The 25,167-nt window shown below is 41.6% G+C and overlaps 1 protein-coding gene across 1 annotated transcript in view; it reads left to right on the top strand.

Annotated features, from left to right (window-relative positions):
• Positions 1–25,167, top strand: part of LRPPRC (leucine rich pentatricopeptide repeat containing) — a 204,287-nt gene that overhangs the window by 101,031 nt on the left and 78,089 nt on the right. Inside the window, exons 15-23 of the mRNA XM_060247554.1 lie at positions 354–381; positions 2,579–2,636; positions 3,721–3,827; positions 4,039–4,116; positions 4,379–4,423; positions 5,178–5,291; positions 6,576–6,706; positions 9,555–9,640; positions 11,142–11,349. Of these exons, the coding sequence (XP_060103537.1) occupies positions 354–381; positions 2,579–2,636; positions 3,721–3,827; positions 4,039–4,116; positions 4,379–4,423; positions 5,178–5,291; positions 6,576–6,706; positions 9,555–9,640; positions 11,142–11,349 (855 nt within the window). The remainder of the gene's footprint in view (positions 1–353; positions 382–2,578; positions 2,637–3,720; positions 3,828–4,038; positions 4,117–4,378; positions 4,424–5,177; positions 5,292–6,575; positions 6,707–9,554; positions 9,641–11,141; positions 11,350–25,167) is intronic.

The following is a 25,167-nucleotide window of genomic DNA, read 5'->3' as shown; positions in this document are numbered from 1 at the left end:
AATGGGTTCCAGTCTCTAGGCACATTGCCGCATATCTAACACAGTTGGGGACCCCCAAAATACAGCGTGAATACCTATAATTCAGTATTTCTAAACCTTTCTCCATAAATGTATTAGAATATAAACCTTTAATAAATATAAATATAAATATAATAGAATATATTAGAATATATACCACAGCTGTTTCAGTGGCTGTAATGAATACTCTAAAATATTACATTGTACAAATACATTTCTGCTCAAATGTGTAGAAAATCATTGTCTCCAGTACATTTCCTGACCTATTCTCTTGTAAAAGAAGGAACTAAATGAATGTTTCTGTTTAATTTTTTATCCTGTGCTGCCCTCTACAGGTGTGATGATGTAGCTCTTTGGAGTCAGGTAAGTGAAAACTGATTGAAGTATGTAGAGCTATTTGGAATGGTTTGGGCATAAAGGATTTGGTCTTAGTCCTAAGTCATAAAGCTTGACATTACTGTACCTAGTAAAAAACATTATTTTAAAAAATGTAGGTGTAATTCAACCAAAGTTAAGAAGCCATTGATGCCCTAGTGAATTAGAAAAGACTTTAAAGTACTAGATTCTGGCTGGATCATGCATGCAGATTGTTATTTGGCTCCTTAATTTAAAGATGCTTGAGCTTTGTGACTTCATAGAATAATAGCACATTGTATTTCCACCCCCTGCTGATAATGCAGTTATGTATAAAGTAGGGGTGGGATGGGGTGAGGAAACAAATCTGGTTTATTAAGAAAACCATATTATTTTACTATGTACAGATCTGAATTATAATTAAACCATAATTATAATTATACCATAGATGACCAAATACCAAATGACGCAATCAGACAATTAGATTACCTAGCAAAATATGCCAAAGATTTTTCCATATCACCAAAAAATATTTCAGAAAAAAGAATCTGATACTGGTGATACCGGTCGTGATAAACAAGTTTGCACTGAGTTTTTGTTCCCTTCCCCTCGTGAGCACCACATTTGTTTTAGAAAGCATGCTTATATCACTGTGTAAAAGCAAAGTATTGCATGCATCTATGTTATGTACCTTATCAATATTATATTTTCTCTTCTGTTTCTGTGGTTAATATTTTGAGCTTTGGATGTTCATGGTTTACAGATTTTCTGCAGCTTTTGTGTGTTCTGGCTTGTGATGATTTAGAGATTAACTTGTAGGTGCAGCAGTTGTTTTTTTCTTCTGAAAGTCTTGTCTTCATACATGATATTTACATGATATCTATAATGCAGACAGATGTACTGGTATTGCAAAATAGTATGTTTAAAATGCAAGTATGTTAGTGGGACTATAAATTGTATGTATTATAAAATCTTCATCTATTACTACAGCGATTAATAACTAACTTAACTTTGGTAGGAAGGTAAAATGTTTATTGTAGTCTCCCCCCCACGCGCAAACACACACACACACTCGTTGCAGTGCCTAAGATGGTAACAAATTAAGCCCTGTATTTTAGGTGTTTATTGGATTTCTTGTTATGAAATTGAATGCAAGCATAGAGTATAGCAAATGACTGGTTTCCATTGCTCATTCCAGTTGGAAGCAAGTGTTGCATATATAGTTTCTGAGGCAAAAAACCCCAGAGCAGCTCTGTCTAGTATACACAAGTGTACTTGTACAAATGCAGTCAGGCTGCCATCAGTAACAAAATTTCCTGTTTTGAGTGCAGGCAGAGAACAGCGTTTCAGCCGCTTGTCCCATCTTGTATGAACAAGACATCAGCAGCACTGTGATAATCTGGTTGGGTGGTTGATAGGTATTGAAGGCTGCACAGTAACATGTCAGCCAGAGTTGCTATCTGTGTAGGTAGACTGCAAGCAACCTAAAAACAGCTCCAGTGCTGATAGAAACAGTGTGTGTGTGTGTGTGTGTGTAGGGAGACACTTTTCAGGATCAAATTGCAGGGGGTGGGGGTGGGGTTGGCTGACAGTGAAAATCTGTTACTCCTAAAGTGAGTCCTGGACCTCAAACACTATTGGATCAGTTCATTGTTAGGCATATAAAAGCTAAAACTTTTTCAAGACTGAAAAAATACTCTGGGTATATTAAGTGCCTTTAGTATTGAGTCCAGGTGTGCCATTCTTTTTGTAATTGTGATATGCTTAGTTGGTGTGGTGTCTGCATTGAAAAAAATGTTCCTGCTTAAAATGACATTATACTTTATATACAGTTTTTACATATTTTATTTTATAGTACTACAGCTTGTGCCATTTTCATTCCCTAGTAATTTCCAAAACATCAGTAGTTAATAATTGTTCTAAGCAATCCCTTTTTTCGTTTTCACTACTATGGGTAAAATGTATGAACAGAATCATGTCAAGTGTCTTATTGTTTCACTTCCCAAAACATCTGGTGTGCAACATATGTATTTTTAAAACACATTTGTCAAAAAAGCCTTCCTTTAAAAAAAATGAATTGCTGTGATGTGGCATAAATAATACCTTAGTGAAGCGATGCTTTATTATTTGCAGAATTCAATTTCAGATACTATTTGCCCTTGCTTGCTTCTCTTGGCTGCAATGTACGATTATTCTGTCTTACCAGATAACAGAACTGTTGTACAAAGATGGACGTTATTGCCAGACGCCTCCAGGACCAACTGGTAGAGTTTCAATTTCTATGATTGTAACTTATCCACAAATCCGTTCTTCTGTGTAATGATGGGCTTGAGGGATTACAACAGTAAACACTGATTACTTCTCTTTGAAAGTGAAATTTGAAAACATGTTGGGTAAAATCTTTATCCATATAATCACAGTATATTTTATAGAGTCCATGAGTTTTATTAGTTGTGACTTTTTTCTTTTTTTTAATTAAAAATGTTTCAGGTACTTAGGGATATTCATGTTTTAAGCAAAATAGAAATGTTTGTGCCAAGATATAATCAAAATATTTAAACAAATGCTTCTTTTAATATAAACACATGTTCATTTTGGAGCTTTCTCTCAGAGAGCAAAAATTGCACTTGGTGTCTCAAATATGCTGCTTTAAAAAGAAATTAAAAGGATGTGTATGTCACTATAGGGGTCTCTTATGGGGAGCTCATTAGCTTTTCCTGATGCTCCTATACATTTTATGCTTGAGTGCTGAAGAAAATTAGTCCTGTTAGCTATACAGCATCTTTTGTTAATCTTGATTTTCATTGGCTAATAAGCAGCTCTCCACAGGATTATTGGATCTGGTTGTTAAAAATCATTTAATACTCTTTACTGTATTCATGTTCACTCACTGGCTGCAAAAAGCATTGTAAATACTGTGGAACATGCAAAATCTGTGTATGCCGTGCTTTAGGAAGCTCTCTTTATTTCCTTTTGAATAAATGACAAAATATTTATGGCAACTATTTTGGGGTAGTGGGCAGAGGATTGGGGGGGGGGGGGAAGAGGCCTTGGGCAGTACTGCTTCTGTCACACAGCAGTAGGAAAAAATAGATTGGAGAAAGATTTTGTACTGAAAAGCTGTCACTGGGTTTGAAAATAATTAATATTCCTTTCACTCACCAGTTAGATATGTGCTCCCAAACCACATAATCTCTATGCCTCAGTGATCATTGTTGCCATTTCAGAGCCTCTCATCAGGGTGACATCTCACACCAAAATGATTTCTTATAAATTAATCTTGATAACATGACAGTGTCAGTAATTTTAGTGGAATGCTTTCTCTTGTGTTTTTTTCGCCTCCCGCAGAAGCTGCTGGCTATTTTCTTTATAGCTTGATTGACAGCATGAGTGACTCAGAGGTACAGGCCAAGGAGGAGCGGTTGAGACAATACTTCCATCAGCTGAAGAAGATGGTACCATTTCATTTTTTGCTACATAATGCCTGTCCTGCCTGACATGTATCTATTAGATTTGAAATTGCAGCTTTTAAGTACAACCAGACCACTTCTCAATGACATGCGAGTGCTGGAGACTTAAATTATGTCTGAAATTTGTCTAACAGAAATTATCTCAGTTTGGTTGTGTTTTTAAAACTCATGTAATTTTCTCCACCTCTTGGTACAGAATATAGTAATCCCTCCCAACATCTTCAGAGGTATTTGCAACTTACTGGACAGCCGCCATGTTCCCGAATTAATTAAGGTGTGTAGTGGTAAATATTTTTTTTCTCTACATATTTCCATTGATGCAGGAAACATAAACCTACCTTAGTTGTACAAGCTTCCTAATCTTATACAACTTGGGGGGGATTGCTTTGAAAGTAGGGAATTTTTTAAAACTCCAGCTATGAAGAAAACTGAGGCTAACGATAACAGCATCACTAGAAATACTAGTGAAACATGAATTTGTTCTCAAGAAATTTATGCATTATAAATTAATGATCCAAATGTACTCTTATTTTTAGGATGTGATTTTATTGACTGATAGAGAAAAGTTATCACAAACAAGAGTAAGTAATCTGGCAACTATTCAGTTTTCTTTGTTAGAAATCAAATAAGTTTGTTAGCACCAAAATAAGGATATAGCTTCCAAGGTAGTGATTTTGTTGTGTTGTTTCAGCCTTTTTCTAGGAGATGTTATGCATAGCACTGTTAACAGTAGAAGTATTTGATTTGCTACTGAGAATGTTTAAATGGTGTTTTGGGGGGCTTTTGGAAACTGGCTTGAATTCCTTGGACATTAGTTTCTTTGACTTAGTTTTCTCATTTAGAAAACATAACTTCACAAGGATGATTTGAGGGTTGCTCTTATTCCCCACTGATAAGAAGATGCACAAATATCTTTGACATTGATCACATCATTTGCTTTTTACTGAGTAGAGAGGTTTACACACTGAAGGAGGTAGGCAGGATGGGGTACACCCATTGTGGAAGTGTCTTCATTGTGCAGGCTTCTAGATAGTAGTATAGAACAATCATTAGAGATGTTGGTAGATGTGCCTATGAATTCTCATCCCTCAAAGCAGTTATATTTTGTTGTATTCATGGGTAGTGAGACTTCAGTTTGGTGTTTGTATGTTTTGTATATAGTGTAAAAAAGAAAATAGAAAAAAAACCTACAATTTACTTTACTATTACTGGAATTTTACAATGGATTTATTCTTGCCTTTCTTATTCCTTGCATATCGTCATTGGTTCCCTCCACCTTTAAAGTGTTCTAAGAAACTACATGTATTTTGATATCTTACCATTATCCTGCCTTAGTTTGTAGGGCTTCCAGTATCTGAGTTGGAGGAAAAGCTCACACAGTTTAAAGCTGAGAACCAGCCTGTTGGAGGTATTCTAAAGCAGCTCATACTTGCTGTTTGTTCAGAAGAGGTAACTTTTGATACCATTGTGTTTTGCATTGCTATTGTTTGAGTATTGTATTTAAATGGATGGAAATGGCTTCATTTATACAGCATCATCAATGCACATAGCCTTTTACAGAGTACAAGTAAACAAATGACAGTTTTCTGACCTAAGCTGCCTCGAGTCTAGAGGCAGGTGGGACACGGAAATCAATGTTAATAAGAAATGATTATGAGTAAATGCAGTTATATACCCTTCAGCTTAATTTCAGTTTGCAGGACTTAGTGTAGACGAGCAAGGGAAAGTGTGCTGTTTTGAAGGTTCAGGTTTTGGCCCTTGTAAATCAAACCCAAGTGCAAAATAACATCAAATTAAAGTAAAAAGTCAAATCATTTCAGTTACCCCATGAATGGCATGTTTTGGGATTTCTCTGGTTTGTTAATGGTAATCTGCAAAGTGAATGATCGCAACAGCTGTGATAGGTTTATCATACATGCCAAATGTCCTTTCAAGCCACGGCTCTGGTCTCTTGTATCTAGATTGTCAAGCAACTGATACACGCATAGTAATTTGCAAGTCAAATATTATAAGGTGGTTAATGTGGGGATTGAAATTCCATTTTCCTGCTGGAGAAAAGCTTTTTGAGATAAAGAGGCTCTTGCTTTCATCAGCAGGCATCCAGCTGTAGTTCATATTTTTGTGTAGGTCTGCAATTTGCTGTGTGTTCTCAGGCTTTGGTCTAATTTTGTGTTTGCATAGTATCGCTATTATGTCCATGATTTTACATAAAACAAGGTGTATTACTTAACCTTATAGTTTGTATTGTGTAATGAAAAAAATACAGGTGTGTTGTCTTCATGTATACAGTAACAAAAAGCTGTCAAAAGCTTTAACATGACCTCTGTTTGTATGCAGTAGAACCTCTACATTATATTAAAGCTATGTTACGTCTGCCCAAGCAGCCTTCTTAAAAAGGATATAAAGAGTCTGACTCTAATTTTGTTTTAGTCAACACTTACAGAATTATAAAACAATAAATATGCTAATATTTTACCAAGAAATCAGAATCTTAATAATATTTCATATCTGAGATTTCCTATAATGTATACAAGCCACTTGTGTAACAAAGATTTTGATTGACTGAGTTCAGATCACTGGCTAAAAAAGCTGTAATTCAGCTTTGAAAATGTAAGGCATACAAGCTTTTAACTAGCAGCATTGAGGCTATGCATTGTATAGATAAATGTACAGCCAGTGCTTGAATCCAAAATGTCATGAGGACTTTTCTCTTTTGCTTAATGCTCCTTCTAGAATATGCAGAAAGCCCTTGAACTGAAAGCCAGATATGAACCGGACATGGTTGTTGGTGGCTATGCCTCCTTAATAAATTTGTGCTGTCGACATGATAATGCAGAAGAAGCAATGAACCTGAAAAAAGAACTGTAAGTACGCCAGCACTGAGAGATGTCACTGAGATTTATGCTGATACACAGACCTTATTGAATTAAGTAGGTTGTGTATTAAGCCCCCCTCATGCATTTTTAATTAGCTTTTCTCCCGATAAAAATATTTTGCTGAAATTCAAGATTGGTTGTAACAAGTTGTCATGATTATATAATCACTTTTGAACACACATATTTGTTAGTGCTGCTCTGCATTGGATATTCATAAATTCATTTCTGATAGGGTCTTAACAATCACCTTGGCATTCCTGTTTGCTTTCTTAGGTGAGCAAAGTACCTAGGTAACAGCATTTGTAAGTGACATTAGGTTTTACTACCTGTCGGCAAGCATTTCTTCTTTGGACTCCCTGTTTTCATAGATAATATCTTGGTTGTGAAAATTACCTCCCAGCTAAAATCTGTAATGCCCAGTTTGTCAAGGAACAATGTGCTTGTTTCTTCCTTTCTTCTGCATAGTTTTTCTTCTTTGGTTTTAATGTTAAGGTAATTTTTTAAATTACAGTACATTTTTGGAATTTCCTTTTGCTCTTTGGACATTACATTGTCCCAGGGTGGAGATACATTTTACTCAGATTTAGCAAGCAGAAATGAACGAAAGCATCATTTGTGCAACACATCTCCCCTCTCCTTTTCAATTTATGCACAAATTATTCACGCACCAGATTGGGATTATATGTGACTACTAGAAACACTGATTAGTGTGAAACCTGGTATGTTCCTAAATTTGTATGAAGAAGTCTGTTTTAATCAAGTTCACTAAACCATGGTGGTTGTACATCTATTCCCAGCTAAAACCACCTACTCACTGCTAGAATGTTCCTTTTTATATCTCAAACAGAGGTCCCCAGGTGCATTGTAGGTCTTTCTAGTAATAGTCAGGACAATTTAATCAAGAAGTATCCATTAGATATTTAGTAGTTTGCTGTTGGTGTTTGAGCAAATCTTTGGCAGTGCTTTGTAGGAACAAGTTGTACAATGAACTTGCTTGTAAAATATCCTGTGGAGTTCCTTTTTCAGTTTGCTTTGAGATCATTGGATTGCTTACACAGCTGAGTTCTTGAGATTACTGAGAGAATCTTTTCAAATTAAATGTTTCCATGTGTATTTACTTGCCATGTTCAAAGATGGAGAGAATTTAATGGTTGTTGAAAAAAATCACAGCTCCTTGGAATTATCACAAGAGATAGGGTGTATAGCCCTCCGGGAAACTGAGCACTGTTTAGCACTGTTCAGATCCACCAAGGATAGCTAAACTTTATATCAGAATTGTTCCTTATAGTTGAGTAAAATAAGCCTTTGCAAATGTGCTGTTCAGCTTAAATGTAGCATTGTGTTTTTATAAGCTGATGTGTGCCCCTAGTGGTGTGAAAATAACATGAGTTCTTTAAAAAATGAGACATGTAGTACTATTTTAAAAGGAAGCACAATGAAATTATTTAAGCCAAGCAAACTGATGCCAGTGGGTAATTTTCTTTAAGAAAATATGCTTTCTTTAATAGTTTATGAGCTGAGGATATCAACAAAGTATAGAATAGCAGCTGTTGGACAGACTGAAAGAGTGTTTGATGTTGACTATAATGTCATGTTTGGTTGTGAATCAGTGTTACCTAACAGCACTGTGTCAGATTTATATTCTTAATTTTTTCCTTTTATCTTAAGTTCCCCAGATACTAGCAAAATCTTTTAACTATGTAAAGAAATGAAGTAATTATAGTAGTTACATCCATTTGTTGCAATAAATTTTGTTTTCACCAACATTCCCACTGGAATGTTGTGTTTTACATGGTAGAAAGTAGATAGACATTCCTGAACTGTGCTAATTTACTGAGGGGGCAAAAAAGTAAAGCTTCTTTCAAAAATCACAGTACATGTTTGTCCTTGAAATGTATAAGCACAACCTGACTCATTCCTTTCCTCTTCCCCCAGTACATGGAGCTTGATTTAAAAGCCGTGAATTAAGATTCAGTTCACCATAATGACTGGTGAATAGGAGCTTGTCTCTCCCTCTCCATATACCCCCAACCAGAATTCTAAATTGGGATTAAATCCTCATTTTAGAATTTCAGTTTGTCTGGCAGAAACAAGCTACATTTGGCCCAAATGGCTGTATTTGGACCTCATGGTGATTTGTAACTTAAGAACATAGGAGAAGCCATGTTGGATCAGGCCAGTGGTCCAACACTGTGTGTCACACAGTAGCCAAAACCTAGGTACCCTCAGGAGGTCCAGCAGCAGGGCTAGAACTCTAGAAATCCTCCCATTGTTGCCCACCAAAGCACCAAGAATACAGAGCATCATTGCCCCAGACATAGTGTTCCATCTGTATGTTGTGGCTAACTGCCACAGTTGGACCTCTGTTCATCCAGTCCCCCCTTGAAGCTGTCTGCACTTGTAGCCACCACCACTTCTTGCAGCCTTAAATCTCGCATTGAATCTTTGGGTGAAGAAGTACTTCCTTTTATCTGTTCTAAGCCTACTGCTCATTATTTTCATTGAGTGCCCAGGAGTTCTTGTATTATGAGAAAAGGGGAAACTTGATGCATTGGTTTCCAAAGCCTGGAAGCCTCCCATCTTACTGTGTGCAGTGTGCTGAGCAGAGAGAAATGAGGTGAACATGCAGGCATGGCAACAAGGTGTGTGTATTCCAACCCTGGACAAACTGTTTATCATGAAATCTGAATGCAACCTAAATGTTTTCAGGGTGGGGTTCTCTCATTGTTTTATAATGTCTATTTCCCAAGTATGTGTTAGAAATTAAAAACTTAATTATTATTCCATTATGATCAACAACAGAAAGTTGATGCCATTACTTTTTAATGTACTTTAGCAGCCGCAAAGATTCATCTGTTGTTCTTGATGCAACGAAGTATGTAGCTTTGGTGAAAGTTTTGGTGAAATGTGGCAGACTAGAAGGTAAGTACTCTTACTTTCAGTGTATTTATCTGCTATATAATAAAGGTATCTTGCCACCAGAATAAAAATGTGAGTTGATATTAATGGTATATCATGTCCTGCAAAGTGCTTGAACATTTTGCATACAAATTTGCATGTGAATTCAACCAGAGATACTTGGACAGTGTAGGCCATTAGTTTTAATGGATTGGCAAGCTTGTCATTTACATTTGCACAGCTCAGTGCTTTTTGCATTTCTGCAGCTAGTTTTTATTAGCATTGCTGTTTGGATTGAGTTTGAAGATCATGACTTATGGCACAAATTGCGTATGTGCCTAGACTAATGGCTTTGGTTTTTTTTGCCTAAGAAGGTCTGAAGTCTTGAGTGTAAAGCCTATAAACATAACCTCCTTGTAAAGGGTCTAAACACTCCAGGAAAGAAACATATTTTCCACTTTTTACTGAATGTATTATAATATCAAGATAATTAAATTTGCCATCTTATATTTTATTAGCACCACATTTTACAAGAAACAGTCTGAATTTTATTGCTAAATTAAGACTTTTTGTTGTTTTTGTTAATGAATATATTGCCTATACTACATTATATAGCTTTGAATATTGATTTCATAATAAATTAAGTTTGCAACCAATAGAACATATTATTCTTTTAAAGCTGTCTGACAACTAGTAATAATATTGAACAGAATATTTATACTTTGTTGCCTTAGTAGAAAGGATACAATATGAATTTGGATTGTTTGGGGATGAGTTTTCATCTCCAAAGATGGTAAAATTAGATCATAGCTATCTGTGCAATGAAAAGAGAATATTGTGCTTATTTTCTGAAGCACACAGCATGCTGCAGCCGGCAGTTTCAAAAGATGAGCCTGCTTTTATGTAAAGTGGTCAAAACATTTTGCCTGTGCAATAATTAAGAACATTACAAAAAATGCACTTATTCCATATACCAAAATGTTTGTTTCTGCCTTCCTAATGAAGCTTAATGAACCTAATGTTTTAACATGCACTCTCTTAGAAAGCTTTCATTGGCTCTCCTTGGCTAATTAGTATCGACACAGCAAACAGGCCCTATCGGTATCAGACCATTAGTCTAGCTGTATATACAGTGTAAACACATCTTTATTATCTGGCCTTGTGACAAGCCATCTGCTGAAGAAACAATAGTGTGATTTAGCAGATGTTAGCACTGAACGATAAAAGCATCCATTTAGTAGGATCTTGTTGCTATAGGGCAGACTCTACAGGGTTACGTGGTGCAGAGTGGGCACACAGTTCCTATCTGTAATTTGTAGTCAAAGTTGCAGCAAAATGATAAAACCATGCTATTGTGGATTCATAATTGTAGTCTCGTTTAGAAATGCAAGTAGTAATTAACTTGAAATTGGCATTATACACCAGAATTTACATTCCTGCTGGTTTTTGAAACGCTGTTTTAATAGCAGTTTGTTTTCTCTCTACATGAAATTACCTAAGGGTCTTTTGTGATGTTCCATTGTAGATGCTATTAACATTTTAAAGGAGATGAAAGAGAAGGATGTCCCTATTAAAGATACAACTGTTGTATCTTTTTTCCACCTCCTTAATGGTGTGGCCTTGCGAGGTGATGTTGAAGCAGTGAATCAGCTACATGAGTCCATTGTGGCACTGGGTTTAGCAAAGCCTACAGGAAACTTGTGTTCTCCCCTCACTACTGTTCATCTTGAAAAGTAAGTTGGTCTATGCTTGTGTTGTGAATGAGGATATAATAGGCTAGAATAATAAGAAGAGAAGAGATTGGATTTATACTCCACCCTTCACTCAGAATCTCAGAGTTGCTTACAGTCTCCTTCCCTTCCTCCCCCTTTCCTCCTTGTGAGGTAGGTAGAGCTGAGAGAGCTCTTATAGGAACTACTCTTGAGACAGCAAGCTCTTTCAAGAACTGTGGCTGACCCAAGGTCACTCAGCAGGCATATATGGAGAAGTGGGGAATTAAACCCTGTTCCCCCAGATTAGAGTCCACGCATTTAATCACTACATCAGACTGGCTGTGTGTGTACAGATGGCGTGAATGGTAGAATGCTCATCCAGCAACTAGCCTGTGCAGTTGAATTCAGGCTGTTTGCCCAGGTTGTGTACTCTCAGCCATCTCCACTACAGTGAAAGTGTTCTAGAGGACCAGCCATTTGGAGATCCTGTCTTATGTATTTTGTAAACTATGTGCAGTCTCTATTGCATTAAATACCTTGTAGCACCTAGAACTCTAAACTATTTATGTCCTTTCTGAATTTTGTCAGATTGGTTTTCTGGAAGTGGGCAGATGCAGGCAAATCACATAAGCCACCTTCAGAACATATGCCAATAATGCTAGTGTCTACATGTTCCTAGGCAGGCTGGAGCCTTACACAGTCTGGGTGGGCCCTTCCTGCCTGTAACACAGCTTCTTCACATCTGTGCAGAGTAATCAAAGAGATAATCTTGGAACCAAGACCTGGTGATGGTATAGACTTAGTTTATATAGAGGCCAGGAATGCTTCTGTATGAGGACAATGCTTTCAGAGTGGTAGAGTATCAAAGCTACTACATGTTGGCTGCCACAAAGCTTTTAGAAGGTAAGAGATGTGTAGAACAAGATGAACCTCTGAACACATTTTAGTAAGTCACCTCAAAGCTGTGTTCTGTTTTTAATAGTGATTTTGATAAGAGCATATTGCTTTGGTTTTTTTAAAACAGATGTTTTTAAAGTATTAAAGCAGTCCAGTCAATAAAATAATCAAAATTTCACCTGATAGGGGGCCACTCTGATTAGGCACAGAGATCTGCCATCAGATTCCAGTTTGACTGGCCCATTCCCTGTTAGGACAATTGCTCTGCTTAACTTGACATTCCAGTGTGCTTATTTAACTTGCAAGACATTTATAGTCCCTCCATAACTTTAACACCCAAACAGTATGCATTGCATCTCTGAAAGTTTGTCCTGACTAATTTAATATACGATTTTACTTCAACGAACAGCCCAGGTCAAAGAGAGTCAAATGTCATATTGGGAACTGAGGAACCTTTATTACATTATGCCAGGAATGTGAAAAGGAGACGTGCTGCAGTGGCACCAGTGCTGCTAATGTAAAACACACAGAGAGCCATAGGTAGAAGACCCAGTGATCCAAATAATAAAAAGAAGACAGTTCTTATTACTACTTTTGATTTTGTTGTGACAGCACTTCTTTGGATAAGCATTTTTTTCCCTGTTTGGGTGTGAAGGTTCTGTCCCAGATTTTTGTCAGAGATACTGGTTGAACATACATCATCTCTGATAACTTTTCCAATTGCAAAACATGCAAATTTTGCTATTCTCAGTTGTGTACACAATGCCCCATCCTTAGGAAGAAGAGAGAGTTTGAATTGGTGGACTGATGATCAGAAAAATCTCTGAACAAGCTGGTCTAGTAGTTCATAGTTTTGATACAAATATTCCAGTAATTGGCCCTATATAAGATAGCCATTCCCAAAACATCCTTGAATTTATCAGATGTAAGTTGCATGAGACTATCTAGTCTTTCTGAAAGTACTTTGTTGAGAATCTCAGATATTTATTTTATCTTTTAATCTTTAGATACGTTAAAGAATATGAATGTATTTTTGTTTTTGATTTTATGTACATATACAGGAATAGTTTGTACCATATTTACTTATTTCAACAATAATTGGATTGATTTAAAATAAAAATGTTAAAAGATAAACATAAGTGATCTTTAGGAAATAAACTTCTGATTAGGGATGGACATGTTATGCAAAAATGGTGGTTCATTGGGTTGCCTGATTCAGTGGTTCGATATGTTTTTTTAATTTCCTGAACAATTCATGGATCTTCTTCGTGGTCTCTGTGCTTCACACTCATGGGAAAGAGCGCCTGCACCGATCCCCGAATAGGTACCTAAAAAGCCTGGGATTTTTTTGCGCTCGGAACCAACAGGCATGCGCAGGCGTCCCAGTGTGCATGCTTGCCGGTGCCAGCGCGAGGATCCCGCCAGTTCCTTTCTGACCGCTGCGCTGAGAGGATCTCCTTTCGTGTCCCCGGTTGGTAAAGTAATCTTGGATTGCTTTTTTGCCTTTGTATATAGCCCATTTGTTATTTTCTTAGTATAGTTAGTTAGTTAGTTGTTAGATAGTTATTGTTGGTAAAAAAAAAAGTTTGTTGGACTTTCCCTTTGGGGCTTGGTTTCCCCCCTCAGAGACTTTCCTGGGCGGGTTTTTTTCCTGGGCGTCTATGGAAAGACGTTGGTGGTTTTTCAAGAGGTGCCGTTCCTGTGGGAAGAAGATTGCCCCCTCCCCCCGACGGCCATTCCCTCTGTCTCCTCTGTCTGGGCGAGGGACATGGAGTCGATTTTTGTGCTCACTGTTTGAGTTTCTCAAAGCAAACTCGTAAGAATCAAGCAGCGAGGCTTTCGGCGGCTTTGGTCAAGTTGGCACTTTGTCCACAGAAAATGGCATTGGGCCCGTTGGTACCAATGGGTGAGGCCGCAGCCCCGACGGTTATATCGGCTGAGACTTCGCCGATCAACACTGAGATGCCGGTCGAGTGCGGGTGTTCCACCAAATGGCCTTCTGAAGGGTCAGTGGACACCCTGGCTAAGAGGCGTCGGGATGATTCGGGGACCCGATCATCTGCACCGAAGAAGGGGAAATCGAAGGAGAAGTGGAAGAAGAGACCATCCCGCACCCCTTCAGCCTTCACATGACGCTTCGACATTGACAGCTCCACCGAGGAAGATCTCGGCGTCCCCACGTCGTAGCCCTTCGGTGTCGAGAGGCAGTGCTTTGCAGCTGCGCCTATCGGCATCGGAGCACGAGATCGACCTGACTCAGCATTCCCACTCTTCAGGGTACAGGCGTCGCAGTGAAAGCGACTCGGTCTCAGAGATGGAGGTGTCGGCGCCAATAGAGCCTTCTGCACCGATGGATCAGGTGAGAGGCCGGAGAGAGCTGTAACCGACTGCAGTAGCTCGTCACTTCCCACTGCTTCCGCCATGGAAGCAGCGCCAGTGGCCTCCTTACCCTTATCCTTACCCACCGTACCAATGGTACCCTCCTCGCGAGTTCGCAGACTTGGACCAGCAGTCCAAGGCATCCCAAATGTCCAGGCTGTCTCAACATTCTAGACGGCGTCCTTCGGCATCGATCGCTGTCCCGCCTGACAGACGCGGCGTGGTGGAGGAGGAAGTCCAACCTCGGTCATCGGGGTTGATCCGGTCGCCCGTCAGAGAATCTACTCCGGTGCTCTCAGAACGATCTCTACACAGAGTCTTCATCGTCGGACTCCGAGGTCGGTACCGACGATTCTGACCGGGCTTTGGAACCTTCCCCGGTGTCTCATACGGCTGAGGATCTTCCCATCTCACCGTCGGAGGATCTGAAGTTGTACGGGGATCTGGTGAAGAGGATGGCACTCACCCTCTCGCTTCCGGTGTCACAGCTGCAACCCGTTGTAGACGATAACGTGTTTGACATCATGCAACGTGATACGTCTACAGCGGTTGCCCTGCTGGTGACGAAGGTCATCCTTCAGGCGGTGAAGGAGCCTTGGGCGAAGCCTGCTTCTACACCCGTGTCATCGCGAAGGTTGGACCATATGTACCGTGTCCAAGAGTCCGGGGCTGAGTTCCTCTTCACACACCCGAAGCCAAATTCGGTGGTCGTTTCCTCCTCGTCGAAGGTCCACAACGCACTCCTCTCCACCAGACAAGGAGGTAAAGAAGCTGGATAACGTTGGGAGAAAGTTCTATTCTGCTGGGGCGCTGGGAGTAAAGGTATCTAACTATGCCGCTTGCATGGCTAGATACCAATAGTATGGGAACAGCTAACCCCCCTCCTGTCTTCCCTGAGTGAGGACAAGAGGTCGGCTGCAAAGAAGTTGCAGAAGGAAGGCTTTGCTGTAGCCAAACAACAACTGGCTACAGCAAAGCACATGGTCGACGTCTCAGCAAGGACCATCACTTCTGCCGTCTGCCTCCGCCGCCACTCCTGGCTCAAATCTACAGCTCTCCAGCAGGACACCAGGGCCTGCGTTGAAGATCTGCCCTTTGAGGGTGAAGGCCTGTTCAGCTCTACCACCGACAATGCACTCCAGGAAAAGGACAAAAGTATAAAAACTTCCAGGAACCTGGGAGTACCGGCATCTTCCAGAGCTGCGAAACAGAAACAGTGGCACAAGCCTTGGGCAAAGAAGCTGTACCAAAAGTTCTCCCCGGAACAGCAGTGGAGACCTCGCTCTGCTCAACCTGAGAATAGGTCCCCATACAGGGGGAACAACAGAAACCATTATGCTTCACAGACCACTGGCAACTCCAAGGGCACTCGCCCTCAAAAGCAGGGCCTTTGACTTTATGGCAGCATGCGTCACCGTCCCCTCTTCCACTTCGTCTATCCGCCTCCACCCATTCCTGTCGGCCTGGGAGTCCATCACTATGGACAGGTGGGCGCTTTCCATCGTAGCGGAAGGCTACAAAATAGACTTTGCTCAGATTCCAAACCAATCTGTAGTAATTACCACTCCCCCTTCCCCACCTCTGCTGGCAGAGGTGAGCAACCCCTTACAGAAACAAGCCATAGAGAGGGTCCCGATGGAGACCAGGACGGGAGGCTTCTACTCTCGTTACTTCCTGGTTCCCAAGCGGGATGGGGGTCTAAGACCAATCATGGATCTTCGGAATCTGAACAAATTCATTTTGTACCAGAAGTTCAGAATGTCCACTCTGCAAACAATTCTGCCCCTCATCAACCAAGGGGATTGGATGGCAACGCTGGACCTCAAGGATGCATACTTCCACGTCAGCATCTATCCTGCGTTCAGACGTTTCCTTCGGTTTGCAGTAGGTTCTCAGCACTTCCAGTTCATAGCTCTTCCGTTTGGCCTGTCCACTGCACTTCAGGTATTCACGAAGATGATGAGCGTTGTGGCTGCCCATCTCCAGCTTCAAGGGATAGTCGTCTTTCCATACATCGATGACTGGCTCCTTGTGGTAGAGTCGAAAGAGAGTTTGTCCTCCCACATTGCCATCACTCTTCATCTTCTCGACACCTTGGGTCTGCAGGTCAATTTGGAGAAATCACACCTTACTCCATCAAGGACAGTTCAGTTCATAGGGGTTTTGCTGGATACGAACCTTCATCGCGCGTTTCTGCCTCAGCAGAGAGCGATGGACATTATCAACCTTGTCGAACTTCTGCAGAGTCGAAAGTGGGGCACGGTGCAGCAGCTGCAGCGGATGCTGGGGCTGATGGCGGCGACTACAAGCGTGCTGCTCTTTGCTCTTCGTCTGTTTCGCCCATTACGAGACTCACCTCGAAAGAGGTTTGTAATTCCACCTGTGACACTTCAAACGCGGCAAAGGTGGAATTCCACCTGTGACACTCCAAATGCGGCAATGGTGGAACTCAAAGGACGACATTTGTCAGGGAGCTCCCTTCCATCTACCTGCACCAACTGTGACTATCACGACAGATGCGTCTTTATGGGGTTGGGGGGCCCACATGGACGCTCTGTGTGTGGGGGGCCCCTGGCCTTTGAAACTGACTCACTGCCACATAAATTACTTAGAACTGCTGGCAGTTCATTTTGCTCTTCGGTCTTTCCGCCCCATGGTGGCGGGGAAGATTGTTGCTCTGCTAACAGACAATACCACTGCCCTGTGTTACATCAACAGCCAAGGTGAGACAGTCTCTTGACGGCTTTGTGCGCTGGCGCGGGATCTGTGGTCGGAGTGCCTGGACCACGACATCTTTGTGAAGGCAGCACACCTCCCAGGGGTCCTCAACTTGCAAGCAGACTCCCTCAGCAGGAGTGCAGCTTCCCCGCACAAGTGGGAGTTACAGTGGCACTTCCTCCGACCCGTGTTTCAGCTCTGGGAGTATCCCCAGGTGGATGTCTTTGCCACAACCGAAAACCAGAAGTTTCCTCTGTTTTGCTTCAGAGGGGGCTCAGATCCAGAGTCGTTGGGAGATGGTCTGCTGTCCCCGTGGGAAGGTCAGTTCCTTTATCTGTTCCCACCTCTGCCACTACTGACGAGGGTGGTCAACAAGATTGCGAGAGAGAGACCATGCTGTATCCTGGTGACTCCGTGGTGGCCTCGCCAGAACTGGTTCCCGATCCTGCTCCAACTGGCGAGGGGGGTCTTCTACCCGTTTCCGGTGGAACCAGACCTTCTGTCAGCTCAGGACGGTCATGTACTCCATCACAATGTGTCCCACCTGAAGCTGACAGCATGGTTCATCGACCCTGTGGGTTCTCTAGCAGAGTCCAACATTTCTACCCACGCTTCCTATGATAGGAAGTGGCGGAGGTTTCTGCAGTTCTTAGTTGATCCCTCAGTTTCACCCCAAAGGGTGGAATTATCAGTAATTTTTGAGTTTTTGTTATCTCTGGTGGATGCTGGCCTTGTTTTTTCTTCCATCAAGGTTTATTTGGCAGCAATTTCTGCGTTCCATGAACCAGTTGAGGGGCACTCTGTTTTTGCACACCCTCATTCTAAGAGGTTTTTGAAGGGTTTGCTTAGGCTTCATCCTCCATCGAGATCACCCCCACAGTTGTGGGATTTGATTTAGTGTTGGACAGGCTGACTCGACATCCTTTTGGCCGATGGCCACATGTTCATTACAGCTTCTCTCTTGGAAGACTGCTTTTTTGGTAGCCATCACATCAGCACGCCGTGTAGGGGAGCTCACGGCTGTGCGTTGTGACTATCCATATCTAGTTTTTCAGGAGGCTGGAGTGTCATTAGGTCCTGATATTTCTTTTCTCCCCAAGGTGGTTTCTCAGTTCCACCTCAACTTGGAAGTTTGGTTGCCCACTTTTCATCCTACACCTTCCTCGGATGAGGAACGTAGGTTGCATGCTCTTGATGTGAAGCGTGCTTTATTGTTTTATTTAAGTCGCTCCAAGAGTTTTCGTAAGGACCAGCATCTTTTTGTTTCTTATGCTGCTCCTAAGTTAGGTTCCAGGATCTCGTCTCAGCAGCTTTTGAAATGGCTCACTGAGACTATTAAACTGTGTTATTTGTTGGCTAAGAAGCCGTTACCTGGGCATATTCGCGGACACTACAAGAGCGATGGCGACGTCGGTGGCATTCCTGAAAGGCGTTTCCCTGACGGACGTTTGCAAGGCTACCACCTGGTCCTCTCCGCATGCCTTTATGAAGCACTACGCGCTGGATGTGCATGCTCAGTAGAGGACTTGTCTGGGAGCTGCGGTGCTGCAAGCTGTTTCTTCTGGTTGACCATCTTCTCGCCTCCAGGTATGCCTTGCTTGCTAATCTCCCATGAGTGTGAAGCACAGAGACCACGAAGAAGTTAGACAGGTTGCTTACCTGTAACTATGGATCTTCGAGTAGTCATCTGTGCATTCACACTACCCGCCCTCCTTCCCCACTGCTGACGGTCTCCCTCCAGTAGGGGCTTCCAGCGGTCAGGAAGGAACTGGTGGGATCCTCGCGCTGGCACCGGCGAGCATGCACACGGGGACGCCTGCGCATGCCTGTTGGTGCCGAGCACGAAAAAATCCCGGGCTTTTTAGGTACCGATTCGGGGATCGGCGCAGGCACTCTATCCCATGAGTGTGAATGCACAGATGACCACTCGAAGATCCCCAGTTACAGGTAAGCAGCCTGTCTTTCCTTCAATTCGGGAAGGTGTAGAACAACCCCCAAGTGGACTAGAGATGCCAAACAAGTGGGAAACTCTCCTGTGGACTTTCCTCTACCTGCTTTCCAAGTGTGATGTGAATTGGATTTCAAGGGGCCAATCTACAGCCCCCCAAAGCAGGTGCCCTCAGTAAACTACTCTCCTAGGAGCTGGGATAAGAAAGGAAAGTTGCCCTGCTGCTTTGGTTGATTTCACCCCAGGAAGCTTGGAAACTGACCAGACATAGCAGCTGCACTTTGCTGGCCCCTGTGCTTCTCGTCAGTTTCACTAGAAACCAATGAGAAGCACAGGCTGCTGGGAAAAGCGCAGCTGCAGGGTCTAATCAGTTCACTGGAAACAAACATGCGCAGGGGGCAGGGAGATTGGAGCTGCTGCTTCTAGTCAGTTTCAGTGGAAACTGACGGGAAGTGCAGGGGCCAGCCCCAGGCTGTCTGGAAAAACAAAGCAAACATGAACCAAACAACATGCCAATAAAAAAAACCTGCTCTGGTTTGGTGGGATCAGCCAAACCAGATTGGAACGACCCACAAATTGGCCATTTTAAGCATGAACTGCAGTTTGTACTTTGATTCCTGTCCATCTCTGCTTGTGACCTGTTCATTCAGAGGGCTGTAGCCTGTAGAGACTAGCCATCTCAATATATCCCTGTGATTTAGTAGTTAATGTGTTGCTTTAGAACAGGCAAAGAAACCATTTGTCTTCATGAATCTGATTTTAAAGGAAAGTTTGCCATCTCAAAAAAAAAGGTAGGTTAGAAATTTCTCTTTCAGGATACTTAGGCTTCAAAAAGTATATATTTTTTAAAATTATCGGTTGCTATTTATTATGTGAATATGAATCCAGGGATATTATGAAGGGAGAATGCACAAAGACTATTGCTGTAGCTAAAAGAAATAAAAAATCTTGAAGGATGACTGATTGAAACTCTTAAAATTGTTAAAGGTAGACAAGAAACAAAAGTAAAATAGAATCAGAAATGCAACATTCCAGCAACTTGGATATAGAGTCAAAGGGAACTGTTATTATCAATATTTTAAAAATGGAAGAGAGCAGTAAAAAGGAAGAGATCTGTTCCACATGATCCAATAAATCAAAGGGAAATTTAAAGCATGGTTAGGCATGCTGAAAGATGAACATGGAAATTAAATTTATTGAACAGGACAAAAATAAAGGAAAGATGGAAACAATACACTGAATAGATACACAGAATAGATGAAAGGATGACAAATTCCTTCAAAGAAGAAACTTTTGAAGAAAACCCTACAGTTCTAGTAAATGAAATGAAAGCTGCACTGAATGCAGTTGGGAGAAGCAAATCACCAGGAGTAGATGTGATATCAGTAGAGTTATTCCTACCTACAGAAATGCAGTTCATCATCTTAGCAATAATATACCAACAAATATAGAAAATAAAACAAAATGGACATGCTCAATTTACATTCCAGTTCCTCAAAAAAGGAAACATCAGAGACTAAGCCATTATTGGACCATTGCATTAATTTCTCACGCATGTAAAGTGATGCTCAGAACCTTACATTGCAAATTTACATTGGTTACATGAACATATCAGAGAATTTCAGAAAATCAGCTAGTGTTTAATAGATTACAGCAAAATTTTTGTGTGGATCCTGAAACGCTACAGTTGCTTTTTTAAAAATGGGTATCCCACAACATCTGATCGTTTTGATGTGCAACCTGTTCTTTGGGCAGGAGGCTACTGTTAGGACGGAATATGGAGAAACAATGGTTTTCAGTTGGCAAAGGTGTGAGCCAAGGATGTATTTTTCTTAGGTAGACCTACTGGAAACTTACCATATATGCTTTTTTGTTTGTTTGTTTGTTTGTTTTATGTTGTTTATAGTCTGCCTTTCAGAAACCTTCCACTGCATGAGTTTTTAAAATGCCTTTCAGTCCTTTTTGACATTTTTCCAGCACATCTTCTGCTCCTTCATCATTTTTCCCATTATGGTTATTATTTTCTTTTTCCTCGTCTAACCTCAAGTGTGATTCCAGCCATTTGGGAATTATACAGTGCATGGGGGAATGTCATGAATAGGGATAGGCACAAACGGGCTTACAAACCTAAATTTGTGAAGAAAATCACCCAGTTTGTGGTTTGTGAGCCTTCCATGTGATTTCTGAAGGTTTGGATGCTTCATGGTGGTGCATGTTGGTGGGATCTGTGGCAGACACACTGGTACAGATCAATTACAGTAGTCAAAGCAACAGGAGAATGGATTTCTGCAGCAGTCATCAGTAGTGGCCCTCCAATGCCTAACAGGCAGGGCTGACTGCCAATGAGAGATCCTGTTTTGCTCTATGAGGGGCATGTACAGGGGCATCCTGGGGAGGTCTGCTTCATATTTGATGCCTCTGGTTTGCAGGGATTCTGTTCTGTACACTCCTGGACCTATGGCTGTGATTTCCCCAAAGAGCACTTTTGGGGGAGCACTTTCTCCAGCCCCACCCCCCAGAAACAATCCTCACCAAACTTGGAGGGCAGGTAGACTTAGTCTTACTGAAAATAATGACTTTTTCAAACAGTGTGCAATAATCTATCCCCATCTCCATTTTTGTATACTTATTTCAAATGTCTCCATAATTTCTGGATTATTTCGCTCCTTTTTAAAATTTGGGGGGGGGGGGGGGGTTAAGTGAAGCAAAAGAGATTTGTCTCTCTTACTCCATTATTAAGAATTTTGCATCATCAAGTGCTAAAGGACAAAAGTGGTTCATTTGCCCTAGAGGAAAAGGACAGTGATAAGATGATTTTTCGTCAAGGATCATTGGGTCGTAATTAAGTTACATTCATTGCTATTGCTTTTTGAAGGATGATTGGTAAATGACAGGCTTCATGTGTTTAGTACGGACAGTGTTCACCGGGGTTTTTTTTCTCCCTCTGTCAGAAAATCCTGTTGAGCCTGATAATGTAAATGTGGCATTTTATTCTGAACAAAAGAGCAGGGAAATGAGCTATCTTGTCTAATCATTCAGTTGTTTAACACCGACTTCCAGTTTAGACTCAATTGGCTGGAAAGCACTTGACATGTGAAGTTAGTGCTGTTCGGAACGCATGTTTGAGTAAATTTTAAAGTAAGTGACAGCTAAATTGTACCTAGGGAAATTACAAAGCCTTCAACACAGTTAATTTTTTGGGGAGGATTAATTGTAATTGCAACACCAGACTCCTTGAAGATTCCTCGTTATAGCAGATGAACAGGGAGGGGGGAAATTTAGCTCTTTTGAGAACCCCGTTCTCTTAACAGAATAATTTTTTAAAGCTGATTGTACCTTACTGAAGTGATATCCTTCCACACTAACATCTGCTTTAGACTTACCAGGGGTGGGAGGGGAGTGTTTTTGGCTTTCCTTTCTTTTCCCAGAGTCCTTTTCCCCCCTTTCCTTTCTTTTAAATTCCTGCCTCTCTAGTGATTTCAGGTTTGAGAGCTTTTCAATCAGCAAACCCCTTAGGTAAATTGCCACTTCACTAACACTTTATGCAGAACACTGAAGCACTTCATTCCAATTAAAATCAATATTTAGAGTCTTTTTTAAAAAAAAAAACAAGCCGTCTCCTTCATCTGGAAAGTTGTTTATAAGAAAAAAGGGTAGGATTGTGAAAGTGGCATCCTTTAAGCAAGGGGATTTATTGTAATTTAAAATGGAGAGGGTACAAAAGAGAAGCCCAAGGCTGTTGATTGAAAATCGAGGTTGGAGCCTACAAATATTTTTCTATGTGGATAATTTTCCATTTGTGCAATTAGGTGAAAGCTCAGCTAGGTTTGTGAGTAAACTCTTCTGACTATGGTTGCCAGCCCCAAGGCAGGGCCTGGAGATATCTCAGAGTTACAGCTGATCTCCAGGCAACATAGATCAGTTCCTCCAAAGAAAGTGATTGCTTTGGAGGACAGATTCTATGGCATTATACCCTGCTGAGCTCCCTCGCCTCCCTAAATCACATCCTCCCCAAGTGTCATCTACCAAATCCCCAGGAATTTCCCAATCTGGAGTTGACAATCTGTTTCTGGTTTTTTTCAAAGATGCTGTAGTACAAGTTATCCAATATCTTATGGTTGCCCCAAGTAGGTAATGTTGGCTTTGGACTGCAACACCAATAAAGGAGTCAAGACTAAGTAGCATTTAGAATTGGGATTGTGCTAACATTGCACTAAGGTTGAGACTAATTATGCCTGAGGTAGCAGGTAACATTTAGATGAATAAAGTATACAAGATACATATGAAGAACAAAATAGGCACATTATTGCATTGATTATACTGAGAATTTTTATGGAAATATATCTTTAAGGAGTAAAAAAATTAAGAAAACTTGATTCTTGAGAGCTATCATGGTATAAGTTTAAAAGCTGTGAATTCTAATCTGGAGAACCGGGTTTGGTTCCCCACTCCTCCACATGAAGCCGGCTGGGTGACCCTGGGCCAGTCACATTGTTCTTAAAACTCTCTCAGGCCCATCTGCCTCACAAGGTGCCTGTTATGGGGAGAGGAAGGGAAAGGTGATTGTAAGCTTCTTTGAGACTCCTTAAGGTAGAGAAAGGAAAAGGAAAGGTCCCCTGTGCAAGCATCAGTTGTTTCCGACTCTGGGGTGACGTTGCTTTCACAACGTTTTCACAGCAGACTTTTTACAGGGTGGGTTGCCATTGCCTTTCCCAGTCATCTACACTTCCCCCCAGCAAGCTGGGTACTCATTTTACCGACCTCAGAAGGATGGAAGGCTGAGTCAACTTCGAGCTGGCTCCCTGAAAACCCAGCTTCCACCAGGGATCGAACTCAGGTCATGAACTGAGCTTAGGACTGCAGTACTGCAGTTTTAACACTCTGTGCCATGGGGCTCTTAAGGTAGGGAAAAGCAGAGTATAAAAACCAATTCTTGTATTGAGATTTCCCTCTGCAGCAGAAACCACTCTGTTTACATAGAGGGAAGCACACAAGTTCACCCAGTATTTTGTTTTGCCATTTTAGACTGCAGGTTATTGCTGATTGAAGTCTCTCTCTCTCGGCTTGGCTTCGCGAACGAAGATTTAAGAAGGGTGCAATAGTCCACGTCTGCTGCAGGCTCGCTGGTGGCTGACAAGGCCAATGCGGGACAGGCAGGTCCGGCCACAGTGGCTGCAGAGAAAAGTCTGATTTAGGGTTGGTGCTGTAGCAGTGCGATTCTTCCTCAATCTCCTTTTGTCCTCAAGACCAGCTATGCGTGCGTTCTCAAAAGAAGAGACAGCCTGGTGGATGGTGTGCCTCCATGCTTTGCGATCTGAGGCTAGGTCAGACCACTGGTGATGGTTGATGCGACAGGTGCCAAGGGATTTCTTCAAGGAGTCCTTGTACCTCTTCTTTGGTGCCCCTCTATTTCGATGGCCGGTGGAGAGTTCACCATACAGGGCAATCTTGGGAAGGCGGTGGTTTTCCATCCTGGGGGTTGTCATCACAACCGCTTTGTAAACATTGATCTGTAAACAGGTTTGCCTTTGCCAGCCTGTTGTCGATCTCCTTGTCGATCTTAGCATCTGAGGAGATGATGCACCCCAGGTAGCTGAACTGCTGGACTGTCTTCAGAATTGATTCACCCACAGTGATGCAGGGAGGGTGATAATCTTCCTGGGGTGCAGGCTGGTGGAGAACTTCTGTCTTCTTCAGACTAACTTCTAGGCCGAATAGCTTGGCAGCCTCTGCAAAGCAGGACATCATATGCTGCAGAGCTGATACCGAGTGGGAGACGAGTGCAGCATCATCAGCAAACAGTAGCTCTTGGATGAGTTTTTCCATTGTCTTGGAGTGGGCCTTTAGTCGCCTCAGGTTGAACAGGCTGCCATCGGTGCGATAGCGGATGTAGACAC

Source organism: Heteronotia binoei, chromosome 1 (genome assembly GCF_032191835.1).
Source record: "Heteronotia binoei isolate CCM8104 ecotype False Entrance Well chromosome 1, APGP_CSIRO_Hbin_v1, whole genome shotgun sequence".
Classification (NCBI taxonomy): domain Eukaryota; kingdom Metazoa; phylum Chordata; class Lepidosauria; order Squamata; family Gekkonidae; genus Heteronotia; species Heteronotia binoei.
This window is presented reverse-complemented; position numbering and strand designations above follow the sequence as displayed.